Below are 15,556 nucleotides of genomic sequence, written 5' to 3' on the forward strand. Positions count from 1 at the left end.
AACTAAATCACGAATGTGGGATACTGTTTGTCCGTGATTTAAACAGCCCAGCGCTGCTCCCGACGAAGGGAAAACCAATTCTGCAGGGAGACCTACCTCGGCACTTGTGCAGGTGAAACCAAAGGGAAGATATGCTTCACCATATTTTCTAGTCTTTGGCTTAGAATGAAGTTGGTTTGGAAACATATTCAGCGATGCTTCATCTACTGCTTTGCGTTTCTGTAGGCGCCCATGCTAGCAGTGTCCAAGCATTTTGTTTTTTGTGTGACAAAAATAAACTGAAAACTAAACCTTGGAATATGTTATTAGTTTAATTCCAAAATATTTCCAAAGCACACTTCAGTTCACACTGCTTGTGATTTTACAGTGTTCAAATGAATACTCTTAGACTTTGCATTCAACACAATGAATGCATTTGTATCAAGTTTCAACTTTTAAAAGTGAGGCTACATCTGAATCTTTCTTTAAAAGGAATTGCACCTAAATTTGCAAAAACTGTAACTATAATATGATATATACAACTGTTAAAAAAAAACTCAGTTTTACACCACATTCTATTGTGATACAACAACTTGGATTTCTTTTCAAGTTTCCTCAGGAGAACAGCTTAATTAATAGAACAGAAGTACAAATAATATCCTTCCTAAAATACGCATATCTCAGGACTGTGGGAAAGAGCAAGAGGAGGAAACCCACGTAGGCACAGGAAGACCACAACAGAGCAAATAACCCACAGAAAAGTCCCAGCCTGGATTTGAACTGGGTACCTTCTTGCTGCAATGTAACAGTCCTAAACACTAGACAGCTGTACTCTTTTGACTGTCTGGATAATTTCATCGCTTCAGGCACATAAACCGAATTCAAATGTGACACCTTTAGTGGGCTACAGCCTCAAACACGGAGACAAAAGAAGGCATTTCTTTGTTTGCAAGCCAAAAAAATGTTGGAGCTATTATTCATTAGTGATTCTCATTTCTCACACATCCCATCCCTAAGAAGATTTTAAACTCAGTCTGGAATCATTACCAAATTATCCCACTTCTCCCTGGTGTCCATTGCCCTGCTCAGCTACAGGGAAGTATCCTGCAAGCTCATTGGTCAGTGCGTGCTTCTGTCCTGCCCATACAAAGTATGTAGGCTGTCCTGACTGGTCTCGCTCTTGTGTATACACAAAGAAGGGGCTGAGTTCAATTGCCAGAGCCGACCTGACCAGGCCGACTCCACCTGAAAGCTCTGAGCAGGGGTGGTAAACTCGCCCGCTGACAGGATGCATGTACAGCGCCTCGGGGCGGAACAGGACGGAGAGTTTCTCTGCGCCGCCACAGTATGATAGCAGCTCCTGCTCGCCCTGCGGTCCAGTGGGGCTCTGCAGCAGGTGGGTGAAGACCACAGGTCGGTCATCGCAGCGCAGGAAATTCCTCTCCCTGCCGCACAGTGACAGGAAGGGGAAGTCATCCTCGTAACGACCACTATGATTCATGCGCAGACGAGTGAAGAAGAAGACTAGGAATTCCTTATCTGGTAACAAAAAACAAATAAATAAAAAATGAGGGCATCAGTAATGGTCTCACAAGTGGTATTAATGCAATTTACTTGAAATTAAAATAATTCAACTGTATATGAACATCGCACTACATTTTGTATAAAACTTTTTTAGTATAACATAAGAATGTGATATTAAATCCATAATTAAATGTCACAGTTTATCATCTCAGTGTAACACAATTTAAATGTCTCTCAAGGATTATCACAAAGTAAATTTTTTTTTCTTTTCCCAGTTTAATGTACAACACTACAATGTATTCAAGCTGGCTGCAATTTAAGTGAATTGCGAATTGTGAAATGTCACAAGTTACCTCTCATTTCTTTAGTCTGGTTCCTTGCATCCAAGAATCCAGACATTTTTATAATTAACTGAAATACCTGGTATAAGTGGTCTCAAGCACTTATTTTCTGAAGTATTTCTACATCATGTGTTTAATGTACATAGCTAAGGACCGGCCGCATATGTAATACACCTTATAAGTTGTTTTTAATTTAAAAAGCGCAAATGGTTCAAATATAACCATTTAACATTTGTACATGAATAACAGTAAGACAGAAGGAATAAATAACAAACAGGAGAAATATATACAATCAAAAAGGAAATAAAGGCACACACTGGAGAACAAAGTGCTTGGAAGCAGTGCATTATCACGTGTATCATTCTTGTAAGTGGTCTGAATGGTGAGGTTTACTCAGACCATAGCTCATATTGGTGAGGATGGTGGGCAGGGGTGGGGTGTGGGAGAACAATTTTTGTTAACAGTCTAAATGTCCCAGGGAAGAACCTGTTCATGAGTCTGGAGGTGTGGGACATCCTGGGCTCAGTAGTGGAGTACAAAACACCCAGGCAGTAGGACGGCTCGCTCTCCACTGAGGTGTGGTAGAAGACCAGCGGCAGCTTCTGGTCCAGGTTATTCTTCCTCAGGATGCGTAGAAAGTGCAGCTGCTGTTGGGCCTTCTGCTTGAAACACTTCATGGCTACAGACGTAAGGGCTATGGGTCTGTAGTCATTGAGGCGGTCTATTCCAGTCTTTTGGAGGATGGAAATGATGGCTAAGGCAGACAGGTGGGAATGGTGGCATGAGTCGGGGAGAGGTTGAACAGCATGGTGAGGATTCCCTGACAGTTGTTTCACGCAGGCTTTAACAACATCCCATGGGATGCCGTCAGAGCCGTCAGTTCTCCTGGGGTTCACCGCAAGGTTTGATCCACTTCAGAGAAAGTTTCATCAATGCTGCCTAACAGCAGCTAACAATGGTAAAACAGCACCGCTAACCAACAGAAAAATTCAGGACATCCTCATCACCTCATCTCAATATCATGTCATCTGACAGACGTGAGCTTAAGTGATTCATTGATGTGTATCAGACTCCATTCACAAAGTTTTGCAGCATCCTCCAGAATAAACAGATGTGGACACTCAGAATTCTGATGTTTGAGGTAAATAGTGGACTGACTGCCTGCTCTTACTACAGATTAACGCTGGCCAGAGTTGTTTGTTCTACAGAAGTCACTAAAGCTACGATAATGCACATGATTTGGGAGGCGTAAGAAAACAGAAATCAGTCAACTGCAATCTACCAGCATATAGCGGTGATATTTTACACGCTGTACCTTTAAAAAAAAGAAGAAGAAGAAGAAGAAGAAGAAGAAGAAGACATTCTTAAGGATGGGAAAAAGGGGTGTGACCATTACACCAGAACCGGACTGAAAAATCAATGACAACTGGTCGTATGGAGTGATGAATACAAACTTTACATTTTGGGCTCAAATTGTCGGCAGTATGTACTGAGGATACCAAACGGGACGGAAGAACAAAACACTATCTTCCCTGAGCCTGGACCTCAGAATTAATGAAGGGATGAGAACAAAAGAGTGCCAAAATCCAAGAGAGAGAGGTTCCAAGCTCGTTAGAATTATACAAACTGTTTATGGCTTAAACTGTATTTCCATGCATGTTTGGATATTTTAATAAATCGTTACATACATTGCCCATTTTCAATTATAAAGAAATGATGGGCCAGTCAAGAGTTTTGCTGTGTACTGTAACGCTGTCATTTCTTAATGTCAAAATAAATAATAAGTCTGTGCTGTATGTTTCTTGGTTACCTTTAAAGCAGGTGACAAAGTTTTTCACTTTGGTATCATCGAGGAAAAGCTGCAAGTAGAGGAATGAAAGTTAACATGATATTTACTGCTAAAGGGAGACTCCGGATGTTTACTTTTTGAAGAGCTAGTTTACTTTCTTACCTGTCCTTGATGGTCGATATAGTAGAAGTATTCTCGGATGCGTGGTGTGGGGCTCTGGCCCTGGACGTACGTAGCGGTCGCTCTGGAGGCGGTTAAGCCGGCTGGTCCGCGGCGCAGAGCGGCCAGAGCTCTGGCGCTGAAAGCCGCGGTCCGGAGGAACAACATAACCGAGTAATAGTAAATAGGCTCCGTATTAAACACGGGAACCGAAAATGTGGTGTTTCACAAACGACAGCCTGTGTGTTTCTGCTATTTGCACACCTTACACAACTCAGATTAAAGCCCCAAGTGTTTGCAATCGAACAAACGTTACCCGGAAGTGTTTAAGTGGTGCAATGTGGTCATTTATTTTCTGCTGCCACCTAGTGGATGATATCATGCACACGTTTGAAATGCAGATGTAACGCGCGTATATTTCATGAGAGGCTCGACAAATTAGAAAAGAATAATAGAATTCTAATTGTAATCTTTACATATTAAATACCTGTGTTGTTATTTTACTTGGCCGTATCTAAAAATGTAGTGAAACAGACATTTTTAGACTGTAGATAAGAATCAGGTCATCCTAAAAAAAAATCTGATGTGTTTGACTTGTCGGTTTGCGGTAGAAAAATGTGAAGTCCAACTCCAAGGTTATGATAGATGGATGAAGCCTTTATTTGTCACATTTGTTTTTTTACAATTATTATTGTTTTGTTCTTATTCTTTCAGTTTTATCAAATACTATTTGGTCTTTATTATCAGTCAATCAGACTTTATTGCTTTTTTTTTTATGTCAGTTCTTTCAGTGCTAAATGTACAGCACCCGTTCTGCAATGTCTGATTCGGCTGGTTCATATTGAACACCATGTAAAATCTCTCACATCAGCTAAAAGTGAAGATGTTTGAGAAGATATAGCCATAGCAATTTTTTAAAAAAAGGCCAGGTGTACAGCATAGACAAAGTGAAGGTAAGAACAAAATACAGAGTATAACACATATGTATATGGATGTTACATGTTTGACAGTGACTGGTTGCATTAGTTGGTACTAACCTCATAACCACAGAGTACATATTGTTTCTGTTACAATGTTAGCTCATTGTATATTAACTGCTAAAGAAAGAGTGATCAGGTTTATTTGAATGCACCCTCTACAGGGAGTGCAGAATTATTAGGCAAGTTGCATTTTTGAGGAATAATTTTAATATTGAACAACAACCATGTTCTCAATGAACCCAAAAAGTACTTGGACGCGTGTGATGGAGCATTGTCCTGCATGGAAATCATGTTTTCCTTGAAGGATGCAGACTTCTTCCTGTACCACTGCTTGAAGAAGGTGTATTCCAGAAACTGGGAGTTGAGCTTGACTCCATCCTCAACCCGAAAAGGCCCCACAAGCTCATCAAAGATGAGCTTGTGGGGCTGTAGCTCAGGTGGCAGAGCAGGTCTGCCACTAATCAGAAGGTCGGTGGTTCGATCCCAGGCTGCCTCCGGGCTGCATGTCAAATATCCTTGGGCAAGATACTAACCCCATGTTTGCCTACTGGTGGTGGTCAGAGGGCCCGGTGGCGCCTGTGTCCGGCAGTGCGCCCCAGGGCAGCTGTGGCTACAATGTAGCTTGCCATCGCCAGTGTGTGAATGTGTGTGTGAATGGGTGAATGACTGAATGTAGTGTAAAGCGCTTTGGGGTCCTATGGACTAGAAAAGCGCTATACAAATGCAGGCCATTTACCATACCAGCCCAAACCAGTACTCCACCTCCACCTTGCTGGCATCTGAGTCGGACTGGAGCTCTCTGCCCTTTACCAATCCAGCCACGGGCCCATCCATCTGGCCCATCAAGACTCACTCTCATTTCATCAGTCCATAAAACCTTAGAAAAATCAGTCTTGAGATATTTCTTGGCCCAGTCTTGACGTTTCAGCTTGTGTGTCTTGTTCAGTGGTGGTCGTCTTTCAGCCTTTCTTACCTTGGCCATGTCTCTGAGTACTGCACACCTTGTGCTTTTGGGCACTCCAGTGATGTTGCAGCTCTGAAATATGGCCAAACTGGTGGCAAGTGGCATCTTGGCAGCTGCACGTTTGACTTTTCTCAGTTCATGGGCAGTTATTTTGCGCCTTGGTTTTTCCACACGCTTCTTGCGAACCTGTTGACTATTTTGAATGAAACGCTTGATTGTTCAATGATCACGCTTCAGAAGCTTTGCAATTTTGAGACTGCTGCATCCCTCTGCAAGATATCTCACTATTTTTTGACTTTTCTGAGCCTGTCAAGTCCTTCTTTTGACCCATTTTACCAAAGGAAAGGATGTTGCCTAATAATTATGCACACCTGATATAGGGTGTTGATGTCATTAGACCACACGCCTTCTCATTACAGAGATGCACATCACCTAACATGCTTAATTGGTAGTAGGCTTTCGAGCCTATACAGCTTGGAGTAAGACAACATGCATGAAGAGGATGATGTGGACAAAATACTCATTTGTCTAATAATTCTGCACTCCCTGTAGGATGTTGGATTTAGATTAAGCCAGTACATTTGCAGTGCATCAGTCTCATTGTACTATTCATGTATTTATTGTTAGCTGTTCCACTTTGGAGACAGAAGAGGAACTCAGCCTGCAGCAGCAGACAGACTGGTAGAAGAGGAGCTCCGACCTGTCTGGATCAGATCCCAGATACACATCAACAACTCAAGAGTTCATTCAAGGTGTAATTTTGGTTGCTAACGGGGCCGATGGCGCGATATGGCAGCCTCACTTCTGTCAGTCTGCCCCAGGGCAGCTGTGGCTACAACTGTAGCTGCCTCCACCAGTGTGTGAATGTGAGAGTGAATGAATAGTGGAATTGTAAAGCGCTTTGAGTGCCTTGAAAAGCGCTATATAAATGCAATCCATTATTATTATAACATTGTTGCGTGTGTGTGTGTTACCCAAAAAGCCATTTTGCAGGACAGAGAAATCAAAGCAATTCTTATAATTAGTATTTAAATGCATTCAGTTTGTTTGTTGGACGACAAAGAATCACTGAACACCGCCGTTTAAATTGTTAGAGCTATAGCAGGAAGTTGCCTTTATCTTTAATAATGTACCAAACTTTTTAAACCATCTTAAAAAAAAAAAAAAAAAAAAGATAAAATGTCAAAGAAAACAACTCCTCAAGAACTTGTTTTTAAGTTTGTAGTTGGAACCCATTGTAGCAGGAAGCAGGTATTTAGGGCACCTGGACTACGACATTAAGGATTTCTTATGAAGTACAAGCTTCTTTTTTCCCTTTTTGCAACCCTCCTCCATTCCACCTCCATTCTTACTTTTGCATATTAAAGGTAAGAATTGTGTTTGATTTGAACCAAAAACTTCCCCACATAGAGCACCTTGTAATAAAATAAAATGCATATAAAAGTTCTTCCTGCTTAATGTTCAGGATCATTAGTTAGAGCAGTTGCACTGGTGAAACATTTTAATTTCATTACGGACACCTGCGTTTTAAGTCTACCAGTTCAGTTTGATTCATCCATCAGTTCTCTTATTCAGTTCACTGGGGAGCTGGAGCTTATCCCATACACACCAGGGAAATGTCGCTGGTAACCTGCTAACCTAACCCCACCAACTGCATGTCTTTGGACCATTGGAGGAAGTTCAAGTACCTGGATAGAACCCATGCAAACACAGGGAGAAAATGCAAACCGAGTTCAATTCATATAGCACCAAATCACAACAACAGCTGCCTCAAGGTGCTAAGTCAAAATATGCACAAAGGGTAAAATGATGGACAGGGGTTCAAAATCTAAATATATCATTAGGATAGTACCAAAAAACCCCAAAAAACAGAGTTGGTAACATAACAGGCTCTGAAATGGCACGTTTGCTGTGGCTGCGGGTACCATTATAGGATAGGTCTTGAAGTAATCAACTGCTCCTGTATTAAACACGGCTTCCCAGTCATAATAAAAGCTCCTGGTGAAATTAAAAAAAAATAAATTTTTTATTTGAGAGCATTTGCGTACGTGCTTGTCATTCTGTCTATAAAAATGATTGCTCAAAAGGTTTTCAATAAATTCTGAAAAAAATGTGTTGCATTGCATTTGGATAGTACTTGTTTTGTATTGAATTCTATTCCTTTAAAAGTGAATAATGCCCTGAGAGTCAATTGCCTTGGTGGTTGTGCAAATTACCTGCTGACTTGGCCTCAGGATGTCACCAGGCAAGAATCAAGCGCACCCAAAGGGAATCAGTGATCATGTGCGCAGCAGAGGGGGAGTGAGAGACGAAAGGAGCAGCGGCAGAGCATGGCAGTTGGTGTTGTGTGATTACACGTGCGTTATTTAACCTGTAAGTGTGATTACCTTTGACGGCTTAACTAGTATGATAATAGCTATAGTTGTCTGTGCATGTTAAAGTTATGCCTCGGTATATTGATACCATATTGGTAGGATTATTTAATTATTTAATTAATTTGTACGCAGTTAATACCAGTGGCCAGAATGTCCTGCAATAATTACATCAAGCCGTTAAAGGATTTTTCTTTTGTTTATTGTTTAGTTTAACTGCTGTTAGCTTGCCACGTTCTTGCCTTACTCAATGGCGTGTCCAGCGGGGTGGCCTGGGGGGGCACAGGCCACCCCCCCAACCAGACTGGCCACCCCAGGTGCCACCCCAAAGGCAAAACAATAAAATTCAATCAAATATCAAATGTCCGATTATGTTTTCACGGTGACGCTCAGATATCCGAGAACTCTGAACCACATACAAACCTTGAAGCACGTACAAACTTCAAAATACGTAAAAACACGTAAAAACTCAGAAGCACATAAAAACTCAAAACACGTACAAAAGACAACAGAAGTGCTCCAGGATGCTGGGCGCAGTGTTGAGCTTTTGTTACCTAGTGGTTACACAAGCCAGCAAGTACCAACGACCGGATTTGGTGTGTGGTAATAACAGGTAAATGACCTTTTCTTTTTTTAATTATTTGAATATATATGAGTGCCTGTGTATAAATACACAAACAATACACACATGCTTTCAATTGTGTAATTTAAGTGATCTAGTAGCTCTGCTTTGGAAGTTCAGTTCATGCTAGAAATGTGTTTTATATTTATATATAAACATATATAAATAAAACCACTTTTTTTTTAACGTTAGTAATTCCTTTTGTGCACAATTTTATACTGTTGTTAATAATAAATTAATTAAAGCAACAAAACAACCTGAAGAGCCGGTTCGGAGCCGAAAGAGCCGGCTCTTTTTAGTGAGCCGAACCGAAAGAGCCGGATCTCTAAAAAGAGCCGGAAATCCCATCACTAATTGATACAGAAATAAATCTTACAAAAACCTAAAGTGGACTGTGAAACTGACAAACAGAATTTACAGTACCCTGGATATAGTGTCATTATGAATACTGTAATATAATAAATATACATCAATTGGAAGCCATATCATTATAACATTTTTTAACAGACCTGGTTGTGCAACAGCACCACCAGGAAGATCATTATGTATATGAAGGATTTTGTAAGATTAACATATGAAAAACAAAGTAAGTGCATCACAGTAGTGAAAGTGCTGTACTGTTTATGGGCTCAATTCATCACTGCTATGTTGTTGGACTTTTCAAATTATGAGATATTTTTGTGTTTTGATGCTGACTTTATTGAGTTGGGAGATGTGAGCAAATCTTCAGTGAGATTGTGCAGGGATCATGTTTGCGCTCTAACCTGCAGGATTTCATAACCGGCTGACAGTATAGTAGCAATGCTAAAGACAGAGAAAATAAAAAGTGAAAATAATTTGCAGCAAAGAGTGAAGGAATGCAACACCTTGTTGTATCACCTGACTCTGGACACATAAGAATCAGTCAACCATGAAATCAAAATGCAATGTATATCTGTTACAGCTTCTCAATAACATTCTCCACAAAATATATTTGGAAGTCAGTGTTTTATGTTTTATGAGTATATAAGTGCTGTCAGTTGTGGGACTGCAAGGGCACCCTGAATGCACCAATTAAATCATTAGAACCACAGCAAGAAGCCGTCTGTACTATGTGGCAAACTTGTTAATCTGGTTTGGGCGGGAAAAAAAGTGAAGAAGTGTCTTCAAAACATCCGTCGAGTTATTATGGGTGTGGGGTTTGTGTTTGAAATTTAGTGAAGCAGGTATTTTTGCCATTTGGACAAAAGGACTAGCTTTGAACCACAAGCTTTTTGCTATTTGCACTACATACACTTCTATTTCCTCGTCGTATTTGATTTAAACCAACAAGTGTCTTTAATGAGTTTTATGTTCAGGATCATGCAACTGCTTTAGTGAAACATTTCAATACTGACACCTGTGCTTCAAATCTAACAATTTTGAAAACCTGAAAAAGTACAACAGAATGCACAAAGGGACAAACATAGAGGAGTACCTGTGGGATTTGAAATGTAAGTATAAAATTAAATAATGGAGAGGTGGTAAATGTATATAGTAAGGCAGGGGTATCCATCTCCAGAGCCACTGTCCTGCAGTTTTTAGATGCTTCCAACACAGCTGAATAAAAGGGTTGGATTACCTCCTCAGCATGCCTTCAAGTTTGGCAAAGGCCTGGTAACAGGCCATTCATCTGATTCAGGTGGGTTAGAACAAGGATGTGTCTGAAGGCTACAGGACAGTAGCTCTAAAGGACTGGAATTGGACACCCCTGTTGTAGGTCTTTGTGGTGAGGTGTGGTTGGCGATACCGTGCGGACGCACCTGCACGGCATCCGTCCGCAGTATTTAAAACCATGGGGAAGCAGGGGTAGAGAGTTGTGGTGTAGCGTTATGTGTGGCTGGCAGCTTGTGAGTTGCAGCGGAATGAATAAAGATGGCTCTGATTAAAGATGTCTATCTAATTCACACCAGTCTTTAACATACAATATAACAAAATCAGCTTTGGTATTGGCTATATCTCATTGACCATTGAGTTGGTAAGCTGGTGGAGGTCAGTGAGAGTTTTCACTTAATAGAACCTTTTTGTCAGGGGTTACATAACATTAAAATGTATATTTATCATTCTTTACAGAATTGTAAAACGGCAATTGTGAAGTCAAACAGTCCCCGAATGCCATCCATTTAAATCACAGCAAGAGGTTGGGTGTACCTTCACTTATGTATCTAAGTTGTTTATTCAGCTTTAAACAAAAATTTATAAATTGCCAGAACAAACAACTTCCAAAGATACTGTTTCTAAGACACCTGTCATTTCTTCTGGGTGTGGGATTTGTGGTTGGAACCCAAAGCAACAGGTATTTTTGGCATTTTGGAACAAGGTAAACTGAGAGACTTCTCATGAAGAGCTAGCTGTTTGTAAAAACAAATATCAGCAGTTGACACACCTTATCTATTTTTCTTTGCAACTCCTCCCTTCTTACCTTTGTGTATTATGACTTCTAATGTGTCATGTCTGATTTGAAACAAAAACTGACCTACATACAAAAAAAAAAATGTTTTTCTACATGAAGTTCATTTTTTGTTTCATGCAGCTGTTTTTGCTAGACATTTTAATTTTAGATTGTAATTTTAAAACACCTTTGCTTCTTCTCTAATATTTTAGAACATCTGCAAAAAAGGAAAACAATGAAAGGGAGTAACTGTGGGCTTTGAAATTATATAGTGTTGTGTCCAGTTTTTCCAAAAGTCATGTCAACTTTATTTATCTGAAATATCTGCCTTTTCAAAAGATTTAATTTGCTTTGGCTGTTGAAATTACAAGTTACAGTGCTGGCCCTCTATGTGAAATCAGCTATATGTCTTCACAAAGAGGATGACCCCGGATCAGGCCGTACAGTTTTATACCCCAACAATAACACATTTTATTATTACTACCTTCTTCCGGAAGCAACGTGGCTGTCCTGCTGTCTCCCTTCGAGTCTCCTCTCTGTTCACGTCCAACCTTGTATCTGCTCCTTTTCCTGGAATGACAAAGACAGAAAAAACACCTACCTGCCAAGCCTTGATTATTAATATTATCTTATTGATTCTTTTTATTATCTAAGTTTGGGACAAATATTATCCTGACTGTTAACTAGTTATGATATCTAAGCATGCTGCAAAAAACTCTCTGCCATCTATGTCAATCACAATATTTTGATTCAGTCATGACACTGAATGAAACTTCCGACCCTCAAAAACACAGAGCGCCAACTTGTTAATGAGAATATGCAATGTGTATATAAAAGCAGCTTTATTTAATTATTTTAATCCTAAGTAACACAGTTGGTTCTGAAATGTCATTCATGCTATCACTATGGTCTGCCTGATTAAGTAATCACTTACCCCATACCTAGTAGTTGTCATGGCCAGCGGGGGCAGACCATGTGGAGAGTGTGTGTGGTGGACCCAGGTGCGAACACAGGCGAGGAGACGGGAGTGAACTTAAACTGAAAGCAAGCCTTTATTTGGGCTGATGCAGAAGGTAGTAGACAAAACATAACAGGGACAGAGACTGCAACTAACCAAAAACCTAAACTGGAAAAACACTAACCTGACTGAAAGGAATAACTATGACCACTGTGAACAGAATGCTGTGTAGATGCATGGAAACTGTGAACCAAATGGCATGACGAAACAGACATGAACATAACCTGCACGGAACCTCATCGTGCGGCTGCATGAAAAACAACATAGGCAGGTTTGATTAAAGTATAAAAGCATTTAGTGTCTAAGTATTGAACCTTACATGCTGTTCATAGACAGATATTCTCTGACAAAGTCTAATTTTGTACTTGAGTCTAACCAGCACTATGCTGTAAACCCAGATGACTTTTCATTACATTGTGAAGAAATTTTCTTAGGTAAGAGAAAAATTCTGGAATCATTTACTTAAAAAAAAAAAGATTTTAATAGACTGTTTAGACACTCCCAAAGATCATTCTAATGATGACCAACGTCATCATCGTGTTTGGGCCTCATTCCAGTGAACAGCGTACACATGAAATTGTCCAATTACTTGTGCACATTGCATATAAAAATAACAGTTACCGGGGAAACAGTAAAATAATTTTGTTGTTCTTCCAAGATTGTCATCTTCTCATGGTGGAGAAGCTGTGTGGTTCAGAGATCTCAAGAACAATCAGTGTTGGGGAGTAACGAAATAAATGTCCCGGCATTACGTATTTAAAATACAAGATATGAGTAACTGTATTCCGTTACAGTTACCATTTTAAAAGGTGGTATTCAGAAATACAGTAACTTTGTTGAAATAAAGGGATTACATGGCGGTCTTTTCCTGTTTCATGTGTTCGGCTATGCCCTGTCTATTTTTGGTAATGTCATGGAACGCTGTGTGGCAAGCAGGAGGAGGACCCAAATGCAAAACTCACAGACACGGGGATGAACTCGAGAAACACAGCTTTAATGCTGGCACGGCAGAACACAGGAAATACAAAACTAAACTGGGAAAAGTAAACTAACACTCGCAGGTAGACACAGGAAGATCCACACAACATGAGGGAGAACGCGACACAGCACTGAGGGAGACGCAGTCATAAATACACCAAGGGTTAACGAGCGGAGTGGGAGCACATGGGGAACACAGGTGACACTGATAATAATCACGAGACATGGCAGGAGTGAACACAACACTGGTGGGAAGACGGGCGAGGCGAAACAGGAAGTACAGAGGTTCAGACAGGAGGAGAGAGAGCACGAGTAGAACACCAACATAACGGGCAGGGGAGACACGGAATAAACACGAAAGGGGACGAGGGCTCATGAATACACAGAGGGGCACACAGGGGGTAGAGTCATAAAGGGAAAGCACTCAGGGAACAACACAACAGGGCAACTCAGGAAACAGAGCCTAAACAGGGAACTGAATACAAAGATACATGAGAACTAAGAATACTGGGCCAACATGGCCCAGGACCGTGACAGGTAATTCCACACCAATGGAAACAAAACACACATTAAGATGCTCTAATGTCTCAATCTTGCGGCCTGCATAATGACTTGACAATTTTTTAAATTTTTTATTATTGTTCAAAAAACTATTTAATATGAAGCCAGGCTGTGTTGGCCTCAGGTTTATGTAGTTAACTGCTAAGTGTGAGAAAGTGCGTTTCTGGTCATTTTACGGTGAAACATGAAAGTAATGCAATGAGTAATGTATCAAATTAGTTTCTCCTGGAATTAATTAAGCAATGTATGCTGCTAGGTGATGATGGTGACTTTCAAAGAGGAGCAAACAAGAACTCAATGAGAACTGATAAATGAATCAAAAAGGAAGCAAATCGATAGGTAACATTGATAATGGAATATGAATTGCTGAATTCTTATTCTTTTCCCCATACACAGTGCAATATATGAACCATGGGATAAGACGAAAACCAGCATCCACAATGACCTTTCACAGCTGGAGGGTACAGCATAATTTGAACAATAGGTTCAGTGTGGCCAAAGAGTGAAAAGAGAGGGAAAGGGATCTGGACTGACGGGGTGGAGTTCCTAGAAGGCTGATCAGGAGATTCAACAGTTACAAGTACCCTGGCTCCTTAAAAAGCATTATCTCTCTTCAAGCAATGGAAATGTGGAGGATTAATGAATGTCCGAGTCACAATCCGACATGAAACATGAAGCATTCATCTATTATTTCTATTCTATCTGTACATCTGTTACAGCTCCTGGATAACATTCTCCATAAAATACTTTTGGAAGTGATTGCTTCATCTTTTATACAGACCTATCTGTTGTTGGACTGCAAGTGCTCCCTGAATGCACAATTGAAATCATTAGAACCACAGCAGAAAGTAACTGAATCTTGACTTATATGTATGAAACGTGTTAAACCGGCTCTAAATAAAAAGTGTTGAAATGCTAGAACAAACAAGTTTCCAGATATCATCTTCAAAACATCCATTGTGTTATTATACGGTGGGATATGTTTTTGGAATCCAGTACAGCAGGCATGGTGAGGGACTTCTCATGAACCACAAGGTTTTTGTTTTCTGTTTGCACTTTTGATTCAGTAACAAAATATCAGCAGTCAATAGATCTTGTGTCTCACAATCTTCCTCCTTTCTTACCTTACTGTATGGCCTTTCACGTCGCAGATTTGATTTGAACCAGGAACTGCCCTATATACAGTATATGTTATTTAAATAAGAGTTGTAAAATGCAGAAGATTTCCTGTTTCATGTTCAGGATTATGAATGCAGCTGCATTAGTGAAACATTCCAATACTGATACCTGTGCCTTAAGTCTATGATTAAAGACAGAACACACAAAAAGTCAAATATAGGGGGCTAGATGTGGGATCTAAAATGTAAGTATATAGCAAAAGGAATGGAGAGGTGGTATCTTAAACGTGTATTGTAGGGTCTTTAGCATACAATATAACCAAACTTAAGGTAACCGTATCTGTTATTTAGTGCTAAATTAATAAAATTGAACTGAACTAAATACCTGGTTCTGAATTTCTACTTTTGCTGTGGTCATCAGTTTTAAATACCTAACCAACTAACAAAAATAGCAAAGCAATAATTCAGTGGAATATAATGCAAAGCTACTTGTTATTACCACCACTGAGCTGGAAAATTAGTGGAAGGTGGTTGCAGTTTTCACTTAAAAGGAACGTTCAGGTCAGGGGCTACATAAAATTAAAAAATGTATTTTGATGTGCGTGTGTGTTTTGCAAATCTGTTTCAAAATAGTGTTGTTTGGAAAGACTGAAAAGACTCTCTCAAGCATTAGTGAAACCTCAGCAAGAGTGACTGTGGAGGTTGTATGTATCTAAGTTGTTTACCCAGCCTTAAATAAAA

The 15,556-nt window shown here is 40.0% G+C and overlaps 1 protein-coding gene across 1 annotated transcript; it reads right to left on the reverse strand.

Moving 5' to 3' along the window:
- Positions 1-292: 292 nt before the first annotated feature.
- lg17h8orf82 (linkage group 17 C8orf82 homolog) lies at positions 293-4,126 on the reverse strand. Its single transcript, XM_004572318.4, has 3 exons — positions 3,796-4,126; positions 3,655-3,703; positions 293-1,518 (listed from the first exon to the last, which is right to left on the reverse strand). Exons 1-3 carry the CDS (start codon positions 3,958-3,960, stop codon positions 1,031-1,033), a joined length of 702 nt encoding a protein of 233 aa, XP_004572375.1. The 5' UTR covers positions 3,961-4,126; the 3' UTR covers positions 293-1,030.
- Positions 4,127-15,556: the final 11,430 nt, after the last annotated feature.

Source organism: Maylandia zebra, linkage group LG17 (assembly GCF_041146795.1).
Source record: "Maylandia zebra isolate NMK-2024a linkage group LG17, Mzebra_GT3a, whole genome shotgun sequence".
Lineage (NCBI taxonomy): Eukaryota > Metazoa > Chordata > Actinopteri > Cichliformes > Cichlidae > Maylandia > Maylandia zebra.

What these genes read in the sequence shown, in the direction of transcription:
- lg17h8orf82 (XM_004572318.4), bottom strand. Translation starts at nt 3,960, where the DNA reads ATGTTGTTCCTCCGGACCGCGGCTTTCAGCGCCAGAGCTCTGGCCGCT. An exon ending in ATATCGACCATCAAGGACAG is followed by an intron (nt 3,704 to 3,795) that starts GTAAGAAAGTAA and finishes CTCTACTTGCAG; the next exon opens with CTTTTCCTCGATGATACCAA. An exon ending in CTTTGTCACCTGCTTTAAAG is followed by an intron (nt 1,519 to 3,654) that starts GTAACCAAGAAA and finishes TTTTGTTACCAG; the next exon opens with ATAAGGAATTCCTAGTCTTC.